This window comes from Elephas maximus, chromosome 10 (assembly GCF_024166365.1).
Source record: "Elephas maximus indicus isolate mEleMax1 chromosome 10, mEleMax1 primary haplotype, whole genome shotgun sequence".
NCBI lineage: Eukaryota > Metazoa > Chordata > Mammalia > Proboscidea > Elephantidae > Elephas > Elephas maximus.
Genome location: NC_064828.1, coordinates 80,161,346 through 80,181,791, shown reverse-complemented (window position 1 = coordinate 80,181,791; position 20,446 = coordinate 80,161,346). Strand labels below are relative to the sequence as shown.

The following is a 20,446-nucleotide window of genomic DNA, read 5'->3' as shown; positions in this document are numbered from 1 at the left end:
CAGATGCAGGCAGGATATCAGCCCTCAAAGATTAGCATGGGTCTGGCTTCTTGTACTGGAAAAATGGTTTGCCCAGGAAAAGGTAAGTTAGGTTTACATTTCAGATTTTCTCCTGAGGCCGGAACTGAGAAAAACTTAGAAGTAATTATGCAGTCTTCCTTTTGTCTGTTACTTCCTCTTTTATGAGGTTTGTCATACTCTCTGTACTGACAGTGAGAATGGCTTAAATTTTTATTGCTGTCTTCTTACCTAAATTCATTCACTCATTCGCTAACATACAATGACATATAATATTATTTGAGATAACGCCATTTTGTTAAATATTGTTGTGTGCCTAAAGAACTTTCCAGAGCTCACTGACAGTGACAAGATAGTGAATACAGTAGGAACCCATAACATTTGGATCTATTCAACACTCCAGTAAAGGAAAATGGGCAGAGCTACAACTGACTTTTCTTCCAACAGCCTTACTTTAACTAGTCTTGCACAGTGAAAATTTATAGAGTTTAAACCCCATTAATTAGTAATCTAGTAATTCAGATCAACTGGAATAAAAGTTACCAAACATAAAAATGTAGTGAGAAAATTAATAGTTAAAGATAACTTGTAAGTAATCACCTGTTTAAGACTGAAGGGTCAACAATTTAAATCAAAGATGAGACTGTAAGGGGGCAGGGAAACTAAATTAATGGAAACAGAACAACCAGATAGAAGTAATGAGCATCTTCATGCATTATAATGTAACCAGTGTCACTGAAGAATTTGTGTAGAACTTGTTGAATGGGAACCTAAACTGTTATGTAAACCTTCACTGAAAACATAATAAAATACTACTAAAAAAAAAGACAGACTTGTAAGGAAGTGCTTTATTTTTTTGGAAAAACTGCCATCAAAAGTCCTTTAGGGAAGTCTTTGCTTAGGGGTCACTGAGTTTCTGTTAATGGTGGGAGAGTAATTTGGAAACAAATAGTGGAGATGGTTGCACAACTTGGTGAAGGTAACCAGTTTCACTGAATTGTCCATATAAAAAATACTGCATTGGCAAATGTTTTGTTACATGTATTTTTACCACAATAAAATAATTTTTAAAAGCCCTTTTAGAAGTATATATTAATTATCAGAAATTGATATCAATGAAAGAAATTTCTCTGAGGTAATTTTTTTTCAAACCTCAGATTTTAAGACTTAATTGAGGAACCTTTGACTCAAAAGAGGAATGACTGGCCCAAAGTCATACCAAGTTAGCTGAAACCAAGCTCCACAAGGAGCTGAAACCAAGATCTCTGACTCCCAGTCCTCTGCTTTTTCTACCTCATCATTATTTTTTAGCCCACTACATGGACTTAAAAATAAGGAAACCACAAATTCTATTTTTAAAATGTCTGTAATTCAGCCTGATTTTCTCCCCTACTCCCTTAAATTGTCTGAATTAATTTTGCCTTTAGTTCCAACTTTGCCTGACACTTATCCTTCTTCACATAGCTGTCCAAAAAAGTAACAAAAATTACTGATTTAACTGTATCTCTTAACCAAACTTTTGCTAAATGTCTGATAAAGAGATATGACAAAAAGACTAGCAGTGGGGGGAAAAAAAGAGAAGCAAGATTGAAAAGTAACCAACCCAAGAGTTGGCTATAGCTTCAGATTTAAAAGGGAAAACTTGAGCTAAAATGTTCAGTAGTATCTACTGAGGAAACAAAAGAAAAAAAAAAAAATCTTGTTACTGATTAAGGATCTTTCTAGCACAGACATGGAATTTGCCAAGCCAAATGAACTTTCCCCTCAGTTAAAACTATTTGCTTACTTTATGCCTGATTGGCTGCTTATTTTCTGGACGGTTGCTCAACCAGATCAGGTGGTAGATTTCACTTCCCTGGCTCCTTAGAGCAGACTAAGAGTTGTTCTTGTTTTTCCCAGCATCAAAGAACATTTTGGCCCATAAAGCTCCAGTGATTTGGTTATTTAAACAGTTGTGGGAGTGTTTTAGTTCCTCAGAGAAGTTTAAAACTTTGTTCAAGTACCAAGGCTGTAAGTGAATTCTTGGAGTAGTTCTGCAAAACCAGTCATTATACGGGTAGTGCCTCCATATTCTAGGCACTTAATGGCTGCCTACCCTTTTCCAGGTGTCTTAGTTATCTAAATACCATAGGTGGATGGTTTTGGCAAACAGAAATTTATTCTCTCACAGTTTTGGAGGCTAGAAGTCCGAAATCAGGGTGCTGGCTCCGGGGGAAGAACTCCTCTCTCTGTTGGTTCTGAGGGAAGTTCCTTGTCATCAATCTTCCCCTAGTCTAGGAGCTTGTCAACACAGGGACCTCAGGTCCAAAGAACACCCTCCACTTCTGGTTCATCTTGCTTGGTGATAATGAGGTCCCTCTCCTCTCTGCTTGCTTCTCTCTTTTATATCTCAAAAGAGATTGACCGAAAATACAACCTAATCCTGTAGATTGTGTCCTGCCCATTAACCTAACTGCCTTTAATCTGGCCTCAATAACATTATATAACACATAGGTAATTACATCAGATCACAAAATGGAGGACAACCACACAATACTACAAATCCTGGCCTAGCCATGTTGACACACGTTTTTGGGGGACACAATATAGTCCATAACACCGGGTCTCCTACCTTCTGCCAAAAGCTTCATTTTTAACTATTAGTTGAAACAGCAATTCCATTTCCATTTTTCCTTTCCTTCATCCACTTTTGCCTTCTGTCTCTTATTGCTACACATAAAAACGTGTGCAAAGGTCAAGGTGCAGACCTGTTCACTGCCATGCTGCTTAAAATTGGGAAAAAAAAAAAAAACTGGAAATAATTCCCATGTTCACAGTACAGGACTGATTAATAAACAGAAGTATATCTGTATGGAGTCCCAGTGTGGTACAAATAGTTAACGTGCTTGGCAGCTAACTGAAAGGTTGGAAGTTCGAGTCCACCCGGGGACTCGGAAGAAAGACCTGGTGATTTACATCTGAAAATTTAGTCACTGAAAACCCTATGGAGCACAGTACTACTCTGCCACACACATGAACGCACTATGAGTCAGAATCGACTCGATAGCAGCTAACAATAGCAACATATATAAAATACCATGCCCGCTATTTAAAATAAAGGGTAAATGAATTTTAAGTGACATGGAAGTATGCTTATTCCCTGCTGTGTGAAAAAAAAGCAGTTTAGAAAACAATATATTTGTTCTGCATGCATAGATGCATGTATAGAAAGTGGTCTGAATGACCTTAGACCACAGTATTAACAGTAGTTCTTTCAGTGGTACGATTTGATGTATACTTGATGATTTTGAAATTCTTAGACGTAGATTGTCCAAAAGTACTAAGTGTAGTTGGGGATTAAAGTTTTTTGCTTTTTTTTCTTCTTTCTCTTTCATGTGGAAGGAATACATAACTTGATTTAAACTAGGCATTTGAATTTTTCATCTATATATATTTTTTGCTAATATATATATTAGTTTCCTTTTTCCTAATATTTCTACATTGAACATGCTTTACTTTTATAGTAAGAAGATCTGTGCTTAGAAACATCGAACAAAGTCTTGCCTGTTTTAGGCATGTTAGTCATTTAGGACCCTGATATAATAATTTCACCAGCTAAATAAATATAAACTAATTAGTCTTTAGGATTCTAGAAGAAGCTCCTAAATTTTTGACCAAACTTTGTTCTTTTGTTAGGGACCTGCAGTTTGAACATGGTATCTATTCTTTCCTTATTATCCTCAGTAGAAGCAAAGACCTTCAACTTCCCAGCATGAATTGTCTCCACCAACTTCCAATCACAAGCATTGTACAAGCTGTTCAGATGGCATAGGTACACATATTAGGGAAGGGCGTGGTACGAAGAAATAGGATAGTGGATCAAGAACATATTAGATCTTTTCTTTTCAGCTTCTGAAGTCATGAATAGAATGAATGAATGGAGGGAGTGTGATCTTGTATTCTAAACCCCTCTCAGGCACACCATACTACAGGTGCTTCTAGCCTTGCGTTAGGAGACCCTTCAAAGACTCACCTTCAGAAAGCTTTAACAGGAGGCATGATTTACAGGTGTCTCTAATTTAAAGCAATGTTTGTCATGAATAGTCCAAGACTTTCATCTTATTTTTATGTGTATCTGGAGAAAAGGGGACTAATTTTAGTTTTAAGGACCAAGTAAAGGGGAGTAATTGTAAAACAGGCATGCACAGAAAGAGTCAGATGCTTTCTATCTATTTATACATTAGTCTTCTCTAATGGCATTTCTCATTAACAGACATTGGATTACTTTTTCCATTTTGTTTGAAATAATTAGAAAATGCTTCCTAACCATTTCACCCTTCATTTCACCAAATCTGTTGCCGTTGAGTCAATTCTGACAGAATAGAACTGCCCCATGGGATTTCCAAGGAGCAGCTGGTGGATTCAAACTGCTAACTTTTTGGTTTGCAGCCATAGCTTTTAATCACTGTGCCACCAGGGCTTCATTTCACCTTTGTTGTTGTTGCTGTTAGGTGCCGTCAAGTCAGTTCCAACCCATAACAACCCTGTGTACAATAAAATGAAGCACTGCCGGGCCCTGCACCATCTTCACAATCGTTGCTATGCTTGAGCCCGTTGTTGCAGCCACTGTGTCAATCCATCTCCTTGAGGGTCTTCCTCTTTTTCGCTGACCCACTACTTTACTGAGCATGATGTCCTTCTCCATTGACTGATCCCCCCCATAACATGTCCAAAGTACATGAGACGAAGTCTCGCCATCCTTGTTTCTAAGGAGCGTTCTGGCTATACTTCTTCCAAGACTTACTTGTTCATTCTTCTGCCAGTCCATGGTATATTCGGTATTCTTCACCAACACTGTAATTCAGAGGCCATCAGTTCTTCTTTGGTTTTCGTTATTCATTGTCCAGCTTTTGCATGCATATGAGGCAATTGAAAACATCTTTGCTTTTTAACCCTTAACCAAACAAAAAACCAAATCTGCTGCCATCACGTCAATTCTGACTCGTAGCAACCCTATAGGACAAAGTAGAGCTGCCCCATAGAGTTTCCAAGGAGCGCCTGGCGGATTCGAACTGCAGACCTTTTGGTTAGCAGACATAGCTCTTGACCACTACTCCACCAGGGTTTCCTTTTAACCCTTAGTAAAGATTAATTAAAAATATATATACACCTATGCCACAAGTTTGTTCGATTTAAAGATTATCATTGTTGTTAGTTGCTACCTAGTTAATTCCAACTCATGGCAACACCATGTACGCAGAGTAGAACTGCTGCATAGGGTTTTCAAGGCTGCAGGCTTGAAGAAGCAGAATTCTAGGCCTGTCTTCCGAGGCACCTCTGGGTGGTTTCAAATTGCCAACCTTTCAGCTAGTCATCGAGTGCTTAACTGTTTGTGCCACCAAGTAACTCCAAAAAATTAGATATGATTTAAAAAAGTGAAAATATGGCACACACTACTGGCCCATATTGTTTAATAAGTGTTAAATTCTTTCTCTTTTTTTCCTCCAGCTTATATGCAAATAATAATAAATAATGAAAACAGAGGTCTGGACCAAAAGGGGATCATATCCAGTGACAGAAAAAGTCATGTGGAATGAGTAAACCTTAGAGTCTGTGGCCAATCAGGGTGGGCTTTAAATGTCAGTATTTAAGAGTGAGATGGGTCCAAGTTTAGCTGTTTTTGTTTATAACAAAAAGTACCTGAAACTATATCCAGGAATTTAGTGGTTAAGAATACTTTATATTAAAGAAATAGCAAAAATAAGACTAAGTGGAGATAAATATTTACTTACAATTTGATAACTAAAGCATGTGTCTCATCTCTGTGCTCTCTTATGATACTTCTAGAAATTACTCCCAGCTGTTTTCCGGAGAAAGCTTGAGTTTCTTTTATTGTCAGAAGACCTACAAGGTGACATTCCAGAGGACATCCTCAAGGTGAGTGAGAGCCCTGGAGACATCTGCCGAGGGTTACAGTTACTCAAAGAGCTCATCTTCCAGGGACCCAACAGAATCATGTCCCAAAGTTGTTAACTGCACTTTGTTCTCAGGCAAGACCAGGCTAGATAGAGGCCCTTCGAGAGGAGTTTAGACTTAGGATAAGTTTATCTGATTTTGAAATTCTTAGAAGTAGATTGTCCAGAAGTACCAAGTGTGTGTAGTTGGAGATTAAAGGGTTCTTTTTTTTTCCTTTTCATGTAGAAGGAATACCTAACTGGATTTAAACTAGGCATTTGAATTTTTCACCAGTAGATGGTAGGGAATATGAAGGTGGAAATGAACTAATATTTGTTGAGTGCCTCTTCTATAACAGGAGGTGTTATACCTACTACTCAGAGCAACCTTCTGGGGTAGATTCAAACTAAGTTTTCTATATGTATATGGCATATACTAGGTACTACGTAAGTGCCTGAAGTATGCTCTGAGGTTCAACACTTGTTTTCTTCATGACCCTGCCATCCGTTGATTAAAGACATTTTTACAGTAGAATAAGATAGGCGCTGTCACTTGTATTAGGTCAAAGTACCATGGTCTTGTGATCCATCTCTGAGGCAGTTAGTGAAGAGGCATTCCTAAGCACCGTCTATAGGCACAATGCTAAAGTGTGGTATATAACCTACTTCCCAATCCCCTTTCCTTCCTCCACCCCTACCCTGAAAATGAAGTATAGGCTTAGAGATTTATGCCTTTAAGGAGCTTACAGGCTAGGTGGGAAGGAAGGACTAATATATGCATGAGACAATTAGGTACTAAACCATAGGGTATGAATTTTAAGTATATTGAAAGCTCAGGAAAGAAGGAGAGTGGTATGGGCTGCAGGTGTTGGGGAAGGTCTTATGGAAGGGTTAGGAATGAGCTAGACCCTTAAGCATGGCTAACATCTGATTTAGATCCAAAGTTAAAAGCTGGTACACAGTATTCTAAAAAAAATTGAATTCACATTTCCTTAGGTAGGCATAATGTCATATGTCCATTTGTCACCTGCCTGGTCTATGAGTTTGGGTTCCATAATTTAGATCAACAGTGTACGTTTTGGAGGCAGTGGTGTGGAGCTAGCTTGAGCTTGGAGGCCTTGGGCAATTGAGTTAATCTCTCTTTGCCTCAGTTTTGTCATTTGTAAAATGGAGGTAATAGTAGTATCTTTCTCTTAAGGTTATTATAATGATTCATTAAATTTTTCTGTGCAAAGAGCCTACCACAGGGTCTAACAGATAGTAACTACTACAAAAGTGTTTGCAACTGGTACTATTCTATATCTAGGCTAAAAAAGAAGAAAACATCAAGACATACAAGTGATAACATTCTAGACATGCTCACCATCATCCCTCTCTTCGTCTTCTATTTAGGAGCTATATGAAATCGTAGCACAAGACACGGAAGGCCCTGTGCCGGATGGAAATAGGAAATGGGAAAGCTGGCCCCGTCGGCTCAGCTCAGAAGCTGTCTCTGTGCTCTGGGATCTTCTGAGGCAGGCTCCCCAGCCAGCACAGGCCTTGCTGGAGTTCCTGCTGAGGGAGGACGACAGCACCAGCCTCTGTGGCTGGCCTCTGCAGAAGGCACTGGTGGACCTCATTCAAAAGGCACTGAAGGCTTTGCATGGCCCTGACGCTGGGCCCCCTGGAGTAGTAGATGCCATCTATGGAGCTCTGCGGACTCTGCGTTGCCCTGCAGAGCCCCTTGGGGTTGACTTGCGCCTCCTGTGTGAGGCACTACTGGAGGCCTGTAGGAACGAGGGGAGCCCACTGCAGGAGGATCGGCTGCTCAGCTGCCTGCTGCACAAGGCTGGACGAGGTCTGCTCTCCCTGTATGGCCATACCTATGCAGAGAAGGCCGCTGAAAAGCCACTGAGGGTCACATCCTCAGGAAAAGGTGTGTTCCCTTTCCTGCTTCTCCTTACGTTTAGGTATTGTCTTGGTTTCCTAGTACTGCTGTAACAGAAATACTGTAAGTGGTGGCTTTAAATAACAGAAAGTTATTTCCTCACAGTTTACCCCCCAAACCTCACAGTTTAGGAGGCTAGAATTTCAATCCAGGGCTCTGTCTGTTGATCTTAGGTGAAAATCCTTGTCTTTTCGCTTTTGTAGCCCTCAAGTCCTTGGTGATCTTCACGTGTCATCTGCCTTCTACAATGTGTGCTTCTGTGTCTAATCTCTTATAACTCAGCAGGGATTCATTTTAGGACACACTGTACACTGATATGCTTCATTAACATAACAAAGAAAATCTAGTTCCAAATAGGATTACATCCACAGGTGGAGTTAGGATTCCAATATATATTTTGGAGGCACACAGGTCAGTCCATAACAGGGATTTATCATTTGGTAATTCCAATATGCCTAACCTCTTTGAAGTTTCTCTGGGCCCGTGCCCTCCATATTGCCCAGGAAATCTAATAGGAGAGGCTGAGCAAAAATGCATAAGGTGTTCTTCTGTAAAAGCACAGATTGTATAGTCTAAGGTGGTAGTTGTTAGTTGCCATCAAATCAATTCTGATTCATGGTGACCCCATGTGTACAGAGTAGAACTGCTCCATAGGGTTTTCAAGGCTGTGACCTTTTGGAAGCAAATCACCAGGCCTGTTTTCCAAGGTGTCTTTGGGTGGGTTCAAACTGCCAATCTTTCATTAGTAGTCCAGCACTTAACCATGTGTGCAAAGATGGTGGTGATAGGGGAAAAAGTTAAGGTAATAGCAATAGCAGGAAAGAGCTTTCCAGAAGCTACTAAGTGAAGCAAATAGCCTTTAAGATAGAAGCGTAGAAAACCTGGTTTAAGTTTCTAAAAACGCAAACTCACATGAGTTGGTTTTTTAAATGGGTTCTCACTTAGGAGAGAAGAGTTCCTGTTTTACCAGTAACCCCGCCTGGTTTGATTTTCAGTCTCACTGGATCATCTGGATTCTGAGCGGGCAATGCTAGCTCTGTTCTCCAATCCTGACCCAGCCCAGGCTTGGAAAGTGGCCTATTTCTACTGTCTGAGCAATAGCAAACACTTCCTCGAGCAGATCCTGGTAAGGCTAGCTTTGTTGTTCTCTCTCACTGAAGTAGCCAGGGGTTCTCTCCAGGCTTTTTCACGTTCTCATTTCTATCCCACTCACTTACCCAACCCAAAGACATCAGTCAGTGGTGAGTCACTTGGTTTTGTCCATCCCACACTCCCTGGAAAAGGAAAACTCAAAACCAGTATGATTCATAGTTGGAATTTAGTCATTGTATGTGGGTTCTTTGGCAAGAACTAAAATGTTGGGTATATATAAGCTTTCTGGAGAGCGTGAGGAAGAAAAGACAATGGCAGCAGAATGCTGCCTAGCTGAAAGGGGAATTTAATTAATCTAACCTTTTTCTTCCAAGTTACAATTGAGCTTCAGTTTAATTCAGTGGATACTTATTAATCTCATTTTATATTACATGCACGGTGCTAGGAGCTGGGGTTTCAGCAGAAGTCAGTCCCTACTTTTCAAGGAGCTTACACTCTAGTGTTCTCATGAACATTTATTTTATTCAGCTGGCCACTTTTGTGATTCTCAGAAACCTCCCTGCTGTACTAAAGAGCTTTTTACCCCAGTGAGCAACAAGATGGAACTCATTCTTTCCAGTCTGCATAACTGCCTATAAAAACCACTTATGGCTTACAGGTGACAGCACTAACACTGTTGAAAGAGGAAGACTTCCCAAGTCTTGGCTGCCTACTAGACAGAGAATTCAGGCCCCTCAGCCGACTCCTCGTGCTTCTGGGCTGGACACACTGCCAGAGCCTAGAGTCAGCTAAGAGGCTGCTGCATACACTCCACAGGACTCAGGTAACTCTCACCCTTCAGCCTGGTCTGCTCTAGAAAGGAGTGCTATGGGGCTTTGGGCTTATGCAGAAGATAAGGTCCTGAAGTTGGCATCACAGTCTCTAACCCCAGGTGCCTGAGTCAGCATCTCTTTATTCTCCCCATCAACACAGGATCAAGGCTGCGATAAGCTCCTCAGGGATGCCTGTGATGGGTTGTGGGCTCACCTGGAGGTCCTGGAGTGGTGTGTACAGCAGAGCAGGTAAGGCCCTGGGCAGCCAGCTCCCTTTTGCCCTTGGGTGTGTTTGAACTTGTACTCCCCGTGTGTGGCCATTTCAAGACATCTTTCACATAAATATTTTGGGTTGACAGTGTTGACCAGCAGCTAACAATTATTCTAGCTGTTAAACAGGAAACAAATACAAGTAATGATTATCTTCACCGTAGCCGTAATGTTATTACCAGAGGAACATCCTGAAGGATGACAGTGATAAAAAGAACAATAGCTAACATTTCCTGAGAACTTACTATATGCCAGGCATTGCTCTAAGCCTTTAACATGGATGTTTCACTGATGCCTCACAATAATCCTGTGGGGTAGATACCAATATTATCCTCATTTTGAAGGTGGGGGAACTGAAGCCCAGACATGTTAAATAACTTGTCCAAAGTGACACAGCTAGTAAATGTAGCCCACATTCTTCACAAAAACCAAACCAAAGTCGCCCTTCAAGTCAATTCCAACTCATAGCGACCCCATAGCACAGAATAGAACTGCTCCATAGGGCTTCCAAGGAGTTCCTGGTGGATTTGAACTGCCCACCTTTTGGATGGCAGCCATAGCTCTTAACCACTACACCACCTTATTAGCTATATGTTATCCTGGATCACACTTTCAGTCAACAAATGCTTGTTGAGAAGTGTGCTAGGCCCTAAGCTTCCCTGATAACTATCCTTAGATCTAGGATCTTCCATAGATCTGGGTTTTTATTTTGTTCTTCACCCACTTCACCACAACTTCCTAAAGTGGAGTGGACAGAGCGGGAAGTTGTGAGGGTCTTTTACTCAAAGTAAAACCAGAGACCATTCTGTCAGCTCTAAACTAGAAAGACTATAGAAATTAGGAAGCTTAATCTACATGACCTTTCTAGACCCTGCTCACTAGAAAGGCCCTTTCTAGATAAGTAGAGCTAAGTTAATGGATGTATTTCCTTTAGGGTAAATAAATGTAATGCTCCATCCCAGACCAACCAAAATTAGTGTTTGGGGAAGCGAAACCTGTAGTGTCATGGGCCAGAGAGAAAGAGCAAGAAGGAATGGAGATTGGTTTTTCAGGGCAATAATATAAACCACTTTCCCCTCCATCCTCCCAACTTTCCCTTTCAGCAACCCCATACCAAAGAGAGATCTCCTGTGTCATTTACATGGTGGAGACGGCCACTCAGTGCTCTACTCTCTCCATCACCTCACAAACCTTCCAGCCCTCAGGGAGGAAGATGTTCTCAAGCTCTTACGAAAGGTGCCGGCCAAGGACCCCCAGCAAGAGCATGGTGAGTTGGCAATGGAGTGACTTGGGCAGGATTCCCTCTTAGAGTAATCTTGCCCATGTATCTTACAGCATAAGATTTATCTAAATGTGATTTCTGGAACATATCATTACAGTAGCCCAGTAGTTGCCTCTAAATTAGCACTGTTGGCCCCAGTCAGATTACGGAATATAGGAACATGTTTCTTTTTTCTTGGTAAGTTGTAGGAAATCCCATAAATACAATTTCCCCTCCTTTGTCCTCACGTAACCATCTCAGGAACCACTAACTTAACACTGTTTCCAATGAAACAGAGTTACAAAATGCCTACTGAATTCACAGCATTGTCACTGTCAGTGTTTATGGAAATTCTTGGTGAGTCTGTCTATGCTTCACATTTTGTACCTTCTCCCCACCTCCACATCTCTTCGTACTCTGTTGAACAAATAAAGGGGTTTAGAAGGAAGACTTACCTGAAACAACAACAAAGCCTTTTTAACTTTAGTTCTTTGCTTAAAATTCAAGAATGCATTAGCAGGCTTTTTCTTTTTGCTCTCAAAATTGTATCAGTCATAAACCAGAGACTGCATCAGCCTGAGACAAGAACTAGATGGCACCTGCCTGCAACCGATGACTATCTTGACAGGGAACACAACAGAGAACCCCTGAGGGAACAGGAGAGCAGTAGGATGCAGACCTCAAATTCTCGTAATAAGACCAGGCTTAATGGTCTAATTAAGACTAGAAGGACCCCAGAGGTCATGGTCTCCAGACCTTCTCTTAGCCCAAGACGAGAACCATTCCCAAAGCCAACTCTTCAGACAGGAATTGGACTGGACTATAGAATAGAAAATGATACCAGTAAGAGTAAGCTTCTTGGATGAAGTAGTCACATGAGACTATGTGAGCAGCTCCTGTCTGGAGGGGAGATGAGAAGAAAGAGGGAGTCAGAAGCTGACTGAATGGACATGAAAATAGAGGGTGGAGGGAAGGAGTGTGCTGTCTCATTAGGGGGAGAGCAACTAGGAGTATATAGCAAGGTGTATATAAATTTTTGTATGAGAGACTGACTTGATTTGTAAACTTTCACTTAAAGCACAATAAAAATTGTTTTTAAAAAATTGTATCACGGTATATTCCCAACCTGCCACACAGGCCAGAGATGCTTGTCTTTGAGAGAAACTTTCTCATGTGGCAGCAGGGGGATCCCAGCCTGAGTGTTGTTTTGATTTACTTTTGAAAAGGACCTACCACTAATTGGAAAGCAAGCGTAACTAAACTCCATGTTTTTTTCTGGAAAGATGGGCAGCTTGTTTAGCAGCTTTCCTAGAGGAACTGAAACTCTAACTACAAGCACCAAAGCCCTCCAAAGAGGAACTTTAAATACCACCCCTGTTGACCCACCAGAACACAACTTAGAACTTGAGTTCTAAAAAGGCAAAAGAGGGACAATCGTAGAACTGGGACTAGGGTGAAGCAAGAGAGGAATCTAGGGTGCAAAATTAAAGGAAGCCTGTGCTCTCGAGGTCATGTAAGTGCTTGCAAGTCCTGGCCCTGGATAGTAAAGCCATACAGCTCAGGGGCGTAGAGCAGTATTGATCTCGTTCTGCTTATTACCTTAACCCTGGCAAGACTAAGCTTCCTGAAAGTCTTATGCATCAACAGATTCATTACAACATGATGATAGCAAAGCATCTCTAGCTACTCCATTGCCCTGCAATAGGGAATTTGGTTCAGTAAGCAACAGGGTACCTATTCAGTGAAACAATATGCAGCCATCAGAAATTTAATCTATGAAGAAACAATCAAATGTTTGTACTTTTAAGATTTTTAAGAAAAGGAAAATTAAACTGTATATAAAATATCATTACATTCAAGTTAAACACACACAAATTCACAAAACTATGGAAAGGGATAACCCAGAATCTAGTGGTGGTTGGATTTAACTGGTTGGATTATGGGTGATTTTTTTTTTCCTACTTTTTGCTTTACTATATTTAGTGCTTTTTTCTTTAATGAACAGGTAGTACTTTTGTAATGGAAAGAATTAGGGCCAGATTAAGACCTTTAGAAAACCTGTGCATGACAAAGATGATGGTGCCCTCCTTTTCCACTAAAATTCAAAATTACAAAAAGAGAAATTCAAAATTATAAAACAAGTATAAAGACTTTCAACAAAGTCTGCACTTCTGACCTGCTGACTCACATTACTGCCTTGAGTTTCATAATTTGCTGGAACAACTCACAGTGCTATCATTATTATTATAGTTTTATTATATCAAAAAGGATACAAATGAAAGCTGCATAGGGCAAAGTCTGGTGGGAGGGTTCCTCAGACTTTTTGGGATATGGATGCTTCCCCACATGAAGCTTTCCTATCCCAAAAAAGGAATATGCTACTTTCCCACGTGCGTTATGTCTTTCACCAACCAGGAAGCTCATGGAGCTTCCATGTCCAGAGCCTTTATTGGGGCCTCATTACGGTCATGATTGATTGAATTATATCCCCTATTCTCCTTGTTCCTGAACTCTGCTGACATCACGGGTGATCTTTCTGTCCTAGCCAGCTCCCACCTGAGCCACCTCATTAGTGTGAATCCTCAGGTTTGGTCTGGAAGCCTCATCAAAGACACGTCAATCGCTAGGTAGATTCCAAGCTTTTAGAGATTATCTCTTAGGAACCAAAGACAAAGACCAAATTCTCTGGCAAAGTTAACCTCACAATGAGGAAATGACTTGTTGAATGGCCACAGGGCCTACGTTGAATAGACATGTAGAGGTGAGGGGGAAAAAGAAATGGAATTAAAAGTTGATGTTGACTATAGGAGAAGCCTGGCGGGGAAGCATATCAAACTGACGGATAGGAGAGAGTGTGGGAACACAGTGAGTCCACAAGAGCAGCATCTCTTTGCTTTAGCCATACTTGTAGCCCATGCCTGGAAGAACCCAACTCTGAAATTTTGCCTGTTTCTCTCTGCAATTCAGATTCAACTGATGCCCCACTCCCTGACCACCTGGGCCAGTGTCAGAACCTTACACTCTACCAGGGCTTCTGTGCCATGAAGTATGCCATCTATGCCCTCTGCGTGAATTCACACCAGCACTCACAGCACCAGAACTGCAGAGAAGGTCCCTCGGTCGTGGAGCCAGTGAATGACTTGCTCTCCTCCCCAGGTACAGCTCGTCTACCCCTCCCTGGCATCAGCTCCCTGGTAACAACCTGTCCCGGTGAGTTCTTAGCGTGATAACCCTTTTCCACCAGGATTCAGGTCAGGCTTCATTTTATCATGCCCAGGAAAAATTACATCCATTTACCAGCCTCTCAAAGGGATATAGAGAAAGCAGGTGATTTGTCTAAGTTCTTATGGAGTTTGGTCATCTAGTACAGTATTTTCTAAATGCTTTGTTTTTTTAAGTACAGTAAGAAAAACATTTCACATCACTCTACAGCTTCACTTACATACCATATAATTTGAATGTATGTATATATATGGGAACACAGGTGGTACAGTGTTTAAGAGCTTGGCTGCTAACCAAAAGGTCAGCAGTTTGAATCGACCACCAGTTCCTTGGAAACTCTTTGGAGCAGTTCTACTCTGTCTGTCCTGTAGGGTCGCTATGAGTTGGAATTAACTCAACGACAACAGTTTTGGTTTGGTTTTGGTACATATATGTGTATATGTCTACATATGTTATCTGTAAGCTGAAACTAAGTTTTAAGAAACAATACTTCCCTTTCCAAATGGAGCATACTTGATTATTTTTCTGTTCTATTCCATCTTACTAAATCAATTTCATGGGTCCCAGCCCACAATGTGAAAAATACCAACCTAATGTCCTATTTTCTCTCATTTTTCTTAATAACTTGTAATTCTACAACTTGCCTTCTGTATTATAGGAAGGTATCATGTGATGGTTTGCACTCAACTATTATCCTAAAGGTTCGTAGTTCAGACCCACCCAGTAGTGCCATGGAAGAAAGGCCTGGTGATCTGCTTCCATAAAATTTTCAGCCAAGAAAAAACCCTCTGGTAGTGGTCAGTTATCTCTCCCTTCCAGCTTTGAAATAGACCTTTACCTCTGAGAATGGTCATCTTTCACCTAGTATTTCTTAAGACTTCTAGGTAGCCAGTGATAAGGTTCAGAGTATCAATGAATGAAAATAGAATTGAGGAGTAAGGAGTCTCCGTTGCTACCTTCCTTCCAAGAAGTGAAGTATGGAGTACTTGTCAGAGATGAGGAATAATGTAATATTAAACAAGTTGGGACAAAATAATGAGTGTTCAGTCAGCTGTACTTTTAGTTAACGTAGTGAAACTTTTCTGTGAAGAGACACAGCTGAGCAGCCTCTGGGCTACAATCTCTCTTATTCTTCTGACTGTAATCCCAGTAGCCTCAGTATATTATAAAATATAAATGAGTTAAAGTTGTGAGAATGTTTGAGTCTGGCAAGTAGTGTTTTCTAATGTTTGCATTCTCTCGCTTTTCTTTCTCTGGGCTCTTTTATACATACTTCTTTAGGTGCTTCAAATCTCTTCTCAACATACCTGGCCAGGTGTCAACAGTATCTGCGTAGTATCCCTGACTCGTTGTGCCTGGAACTTCTGGAAAACATCTTCTCCTTGCTCCTTATCACCTCTACTGATCTTCACCAAGAGCCTCACCTACCTGAGGACTATGCTGAGGATGATGACTTTGAGAGGAAAAGCTCCTTGTGTTTGAGGTCCCTATCAGAGAGCCCTCAGCACATAGCTCAGCCTGAGAGGAAGTCAGAACAGGGTTTTCTGGGAGTCTCCAGAAGCCTTGCTTATACACTTCCAAGCTGTCTGAAGGCAGAGCCAAAAGACAGTTACCCAGGGCCTCATGGGCACAGCTTTTTGGACCTAAAGCACTTTACTAGTGGTATCAGTGGATTCCTGGCTGAGGAGTTTGCAATGGGGGCCTTCCTCAGGCTTCTCCAGGAACAGCTAGATGAGATCAGCAGCCGCAACCCTCCTGAGAAGCCAAAGCTGCTAGAAGCCCAGAGCTGCTTAGGAAGCAAAGATGGGCTGCAGAGCCGCCTGCATCGATTTTCCAAGGTTCTCTCTGAGGCCCAGTGGAGATACAAGGTGGTAACAAGCAACCAGGCCTCAGGTGAGACAGGGAGCATCATTCCCAGAGCTGATGGGTCCAGACAGTGGGGAGGGAACAGGGGAGAAAGCTAGGAGTACATGGGAGTCACCACGTAACTGAGAGCACATCATAGCAACCAGCGTCAGAATACTGGGCTATCACTCCATGTCTCACAGCTCAGTCCAAGGCTTCCCCTTTCTACCTGTTACCCCAGGAGAAGGGTCAAATCAAAGTCTGTCACTCTCCTATATGACCCCATTGGGTTTGCTGTTTCAGAGGGGCATCTGTTACCCTCCCAAAAATACCAACCTGTTGCCACATGGCACCCCAGTCTCCGCCAGGGTCGTCAGACACGAAGGAGCCAGGCAGGTAAGCTGAAGAGCTGTCTCCCCACATCTTGTTTCTATGTACCAGGCAAGTAGTATATTGTCAAATGTGTAGTATTTTTTTAACATAAAGCACATGATCAAAACAAGCAAATAAAAGTTATCTAAGATTATCCTAGTTTCACTCCCCCAAGATAACCCCTGTTAATAGTTTCTTATATATCCTTCCAGAAATACAACAAATATATATGTCCTTTCATATATATAAATTTCATATATATAAATGTGTCATACCATATATATTAATAACCTTAACTTGTTATTTCAGTTATATTCTTTAATGTATATAGATATGTCATGCTATACATTGAGAACTTATTTCACTGATCGTTTTAAAGGCTACCTGGTATTCCATTGTCACATATACCCTGTTTATATCTCCAGGTTTTTCCTATTATAACAGTGCTGAGGTAAACAGCCTTGTACATGTCTATGATTAGTTATGTAAGTTTGTCTATAGGACATTTTACTACCCATAAAATTAAGTCAAAGGTATATGGATATAGAACATAGATATTACCAAGTTGCCTAAAAACAAGTGAACTAATTTATATTCCCACCAACGGTGTAGGAGTGCCTTTTTGCACATAGGTTCATCAACAATGAGTAGTATGAAATTTTTTTAAATCTTTGCCAATAAAATTAGGTGAGGAATGGTACATTATTACTTTTTTTTATATATACATGTATATATTTTTTTTTTTTTTTAGTTTGATTGCAGTTGTCTTTTCATGTATTTATTGGCCATTTATATTTTTCTGTGAGCATCCCATTCATGTTCAAGGTCCGTTTTTCTTTTTGTTTCATCTTTCTTGTTGAATTTTAATATGTTCTTTATATATTAAGGAAAATATTTTCTCCTCATGTACTACAATTTTTTTTTTTCTTTCTTGTCTTATTGACTCTGTTCACAGTTTTTTCTTAAAGGGGTTTAGTACAGGAGTATTACACGAAAGTATTAAATGTTTAGATAATCAAATTTCCATTATGGCTTTTGATGCCCGCCTTTTAAATAACATAGGAACTATTAATTAACATAGGAATTAATAAGGGGTTCCTCTGTGCTAAGTAGTAGGTATCTTGAATGAGGCATAAATCAGGCCCTCACCTTCAAAGAACTGAAAATTTACTGCATAGACAGCACACGTAAAAAATTAAACTGAATGGAGGCACTGCCTGAAAAACAGAAGAAATCTCTTAAAAGGAGAAGTTAGCACCAAATGGTCCTAAATTCCTTTTTATAAAAAGAAACACTTTGAATCTTGGACAGAATATGTTTAGTGCAAATAGAAGAAGAAACTGCCTCAAAGAACAAGTAATCTAATGGGATAAATGCTTATAAAATAATACTAAAACCAGAAGGAACCCAAGGCATCATAATTTATTGATTAATTAACTAATTGGACTACTTATTTTATTATTCATTGAACACATTGTTATTGAGTGTCAGTATGTGCCAGGCACTGTGATGGGTGCTACAGATACAATGATGAGCAAAACTGAAAAAAAAAAAAAGAGATCAGCATGTCCTACAAAAGTCAGGGGACCCGACTTGATGGAGGAGTTGACTCCTTACCTGAGTACAAAAGACTAAGTAGGATCTAGCTAAGGGGCAACAAAAAAGGCAAGCACAGTGGATAGAGTGATGAATGTCATGAGAAAAACCCGGAAAAACATCAAGGCTGAGTCGCCGAGGCTCTTAAGCTGCTTAGTTAATTGGTTTGAGTCAAAAGGCATAGTTTGCATCCGCTTGACCGTCCAGCCCAAGAATGTGTAATTCATCATCAATTACCAACAGATGTCCGTCCCTTCAAAAAGATGCTGCAGATGGGCTCAGGTCACCAAATAGCTGAGGGCTGTGAGGAAACACAGTGAGCAAGGATACTCCTTTCCACAGGCTGATCTAGTCCTCGAATGACCACACTAAGGGATAACAAGTCTCCATTTGCAAACTCAGCACTCCAGGAAAGCAGGTGTTAGGAAGAAGCATTTCCTCTCGGGTTTTGAATAGTATGGTCTTTGGTGGACCAGGCCTTATACATTGGTTCCCTACCTTTTCAAGTATGAGGACACTTTTTTCTATGTCAGAAAAGTCTGTGAACCTCCTTTACACCCTACTACTTCCTGGTTATAATAGGTGTGCTGTTTTTTTGTTTTTTGTTTTTTGTTTTTTTCAGAATATTGACAGTGGTTAGTGAGCAGATGGGGGTCGCTGACACCTAGAAGTAATTTGAAAACTCTGGAACTCTGACACGCATAGGTTGGAAACCACTGATACAGGCTACTACCCGAATGAACATTTGGGCCATACTAAGCCTTCACCTGTGGTCTATAGGAGCATCCATGTTGCTGCAGGAGGAGCAGCAGGTGTAGCAGTTACCATGGTCCTCTCACTCTCAAGCAACCTTAGACCTCGGCTTTCAAGCCAACTTTGCACTTTGTACACTGTAAGGAGTTGATGAATGATCTTCTCTCTTCTTAATACCTCTAGATGGCCGAGACAGAGATTCCAACCCATCCCTGGAAAGTACAATTAGTGAACTGAGCACAAGTACTTCAGGTATGGTGGTTCCAACCAGTTGCCAACTTCAAGCAGCTTTGCCCTCACGTAGAGTTGCTATACACCATGGTGTGAAAACCAGGACTAAGCAGTTCATCCTGTGTCTAAGAAGGTTGATCTTGCAGACGACCAAGCAGATTTCAGCTGGGAGAAGGGAAATGGCTCTTTCACTACCAATTGAGTTACCCCCCAGCAGAGAGAATCAGAAGTGAATGCCCAAGGAAGACCATTGGTACTCACAGCCTTGTATCAGGGAGGATAGCATTGGTCTGCCCCTCGCTCCAGGAAAACTTAAAGACCTATTTACAGACCTTTGGAGAAGGACTTGGATGAGATAAGAGTTTGGTGGGAGGTGTCAGCACTATGGTTTTTCCTCAATTCATATTGTTTTGCTGTCATCCCACATTCTCATGTCCCAACAGAGGGGAGTCTGAGCCCTGTGTCTGGGCAGAATGAGCTGGATGGCCGGTTGCAGCCCCAACCTCAAAGTTCACTCATCCCCATGATGTTCTCCCCACCCGAGTCACTGCTGGCATCCTGCATCCTCCGGGGGAACTTTGCAGAAGCCCATCAGGTGAGGGGAGCACTTGTGTTAAGGTGTTAGGAGCTGAGAGTAAGGGGGAGCCTGGGCTGTACTTTGTCATAGAAAGAATGGTAAATCAGCCCCTAGCTGGCTGTTGCCCAGTAGGCCTCAGCTGAAGCTAACATGCGTGTGCAACCAGTACTACTCAGGAGCACTCGGGTGGCCCTGTTCCAGTAGGAGACGCAGGAGGGAGCTTCCATATGTGGCCCAATCCTTAACGCTGTGGATTTAGAGACCCGGCCTGGAGGAGATTCAAGATGTTGACTTTGTTTTCTTAACATAAGCAATGTTTTAACAAGATAAAATGTTCAGCCACAATCCCACCACTTTAAAAAAACTAAAATATTTTCGTCTCTTTCTTTGTACTCATTCTCTGAATACTTGTGTTTTTATGTAGTTAAAAATCATGGTGTAATTTTCATTTGTCAGTTTGGCCAATGGTTTATCAATTTTGTTGATTTTGCTATTTTCAGTATAAATAGAATGTCAGTTCAGTATATAAAAAGTCTT

At 41.0% G+C, this 20,446-nt stretch overlaps 1 protein-coding gene across 3 annotated transcripts in view; it reads left to right on the top strand.

Moving 5' to 3' along the window:
- The window catches only part of ZFYVE26 (zinc finger FYVE-type containing 26), an 87,300-nt gene that overhangs the window by 2,252 nt on the left and 64,602 nt on the right, over positions 1-20,446 (top strand). Inside the window, exons 3-14 of one of the 3 annotated variants that reach the window (XM_049897888.1) lie at positions 4-82; positions 5,845-5,934; positions 7,344-7,866; positions 8,874-9,004; positions 9,629-9,793; positions 9,943-10,031; positions 11,156-11,319; positions 14,281-14,469; positions 15,817-16,428; positions 16,684-16,776; positions 19,285-19,353; positions 19,776-19,927. In XM_049897888.1, the coding sequence (XP_049753845.1) occupies positions 4-82; positions 5,845-5,934; positions 7,344-7,866; positions 8,874-9,004; positions 9,629-9,793; positions 9,943-10,031; positions 11,156-11,319; positions 14,281-14,469; positions 15,817-16,428; positions 16,684-16,776; positions 19,285-19,353; positions 19,776-19,927 (2,356 nt within the window). The remainder of the gene's footprint in view (positions 1-3; positions 83-5,844; positions 5,935-7,343; positions 7,867-8,873; positions 9,005-9,628; positions 9,794-9,942; positions 10,032-11,155; positions 11,320-14,280; positions 14,470-15,816; positions 16,429-16,683; positions 16,777-19,284; positions 19,354-19,775; positions 19,928-20,446) is intronic. The other 2 variants (XM_049897889.1, XM_049897890.1) reach the window with 2 other exon arrangements.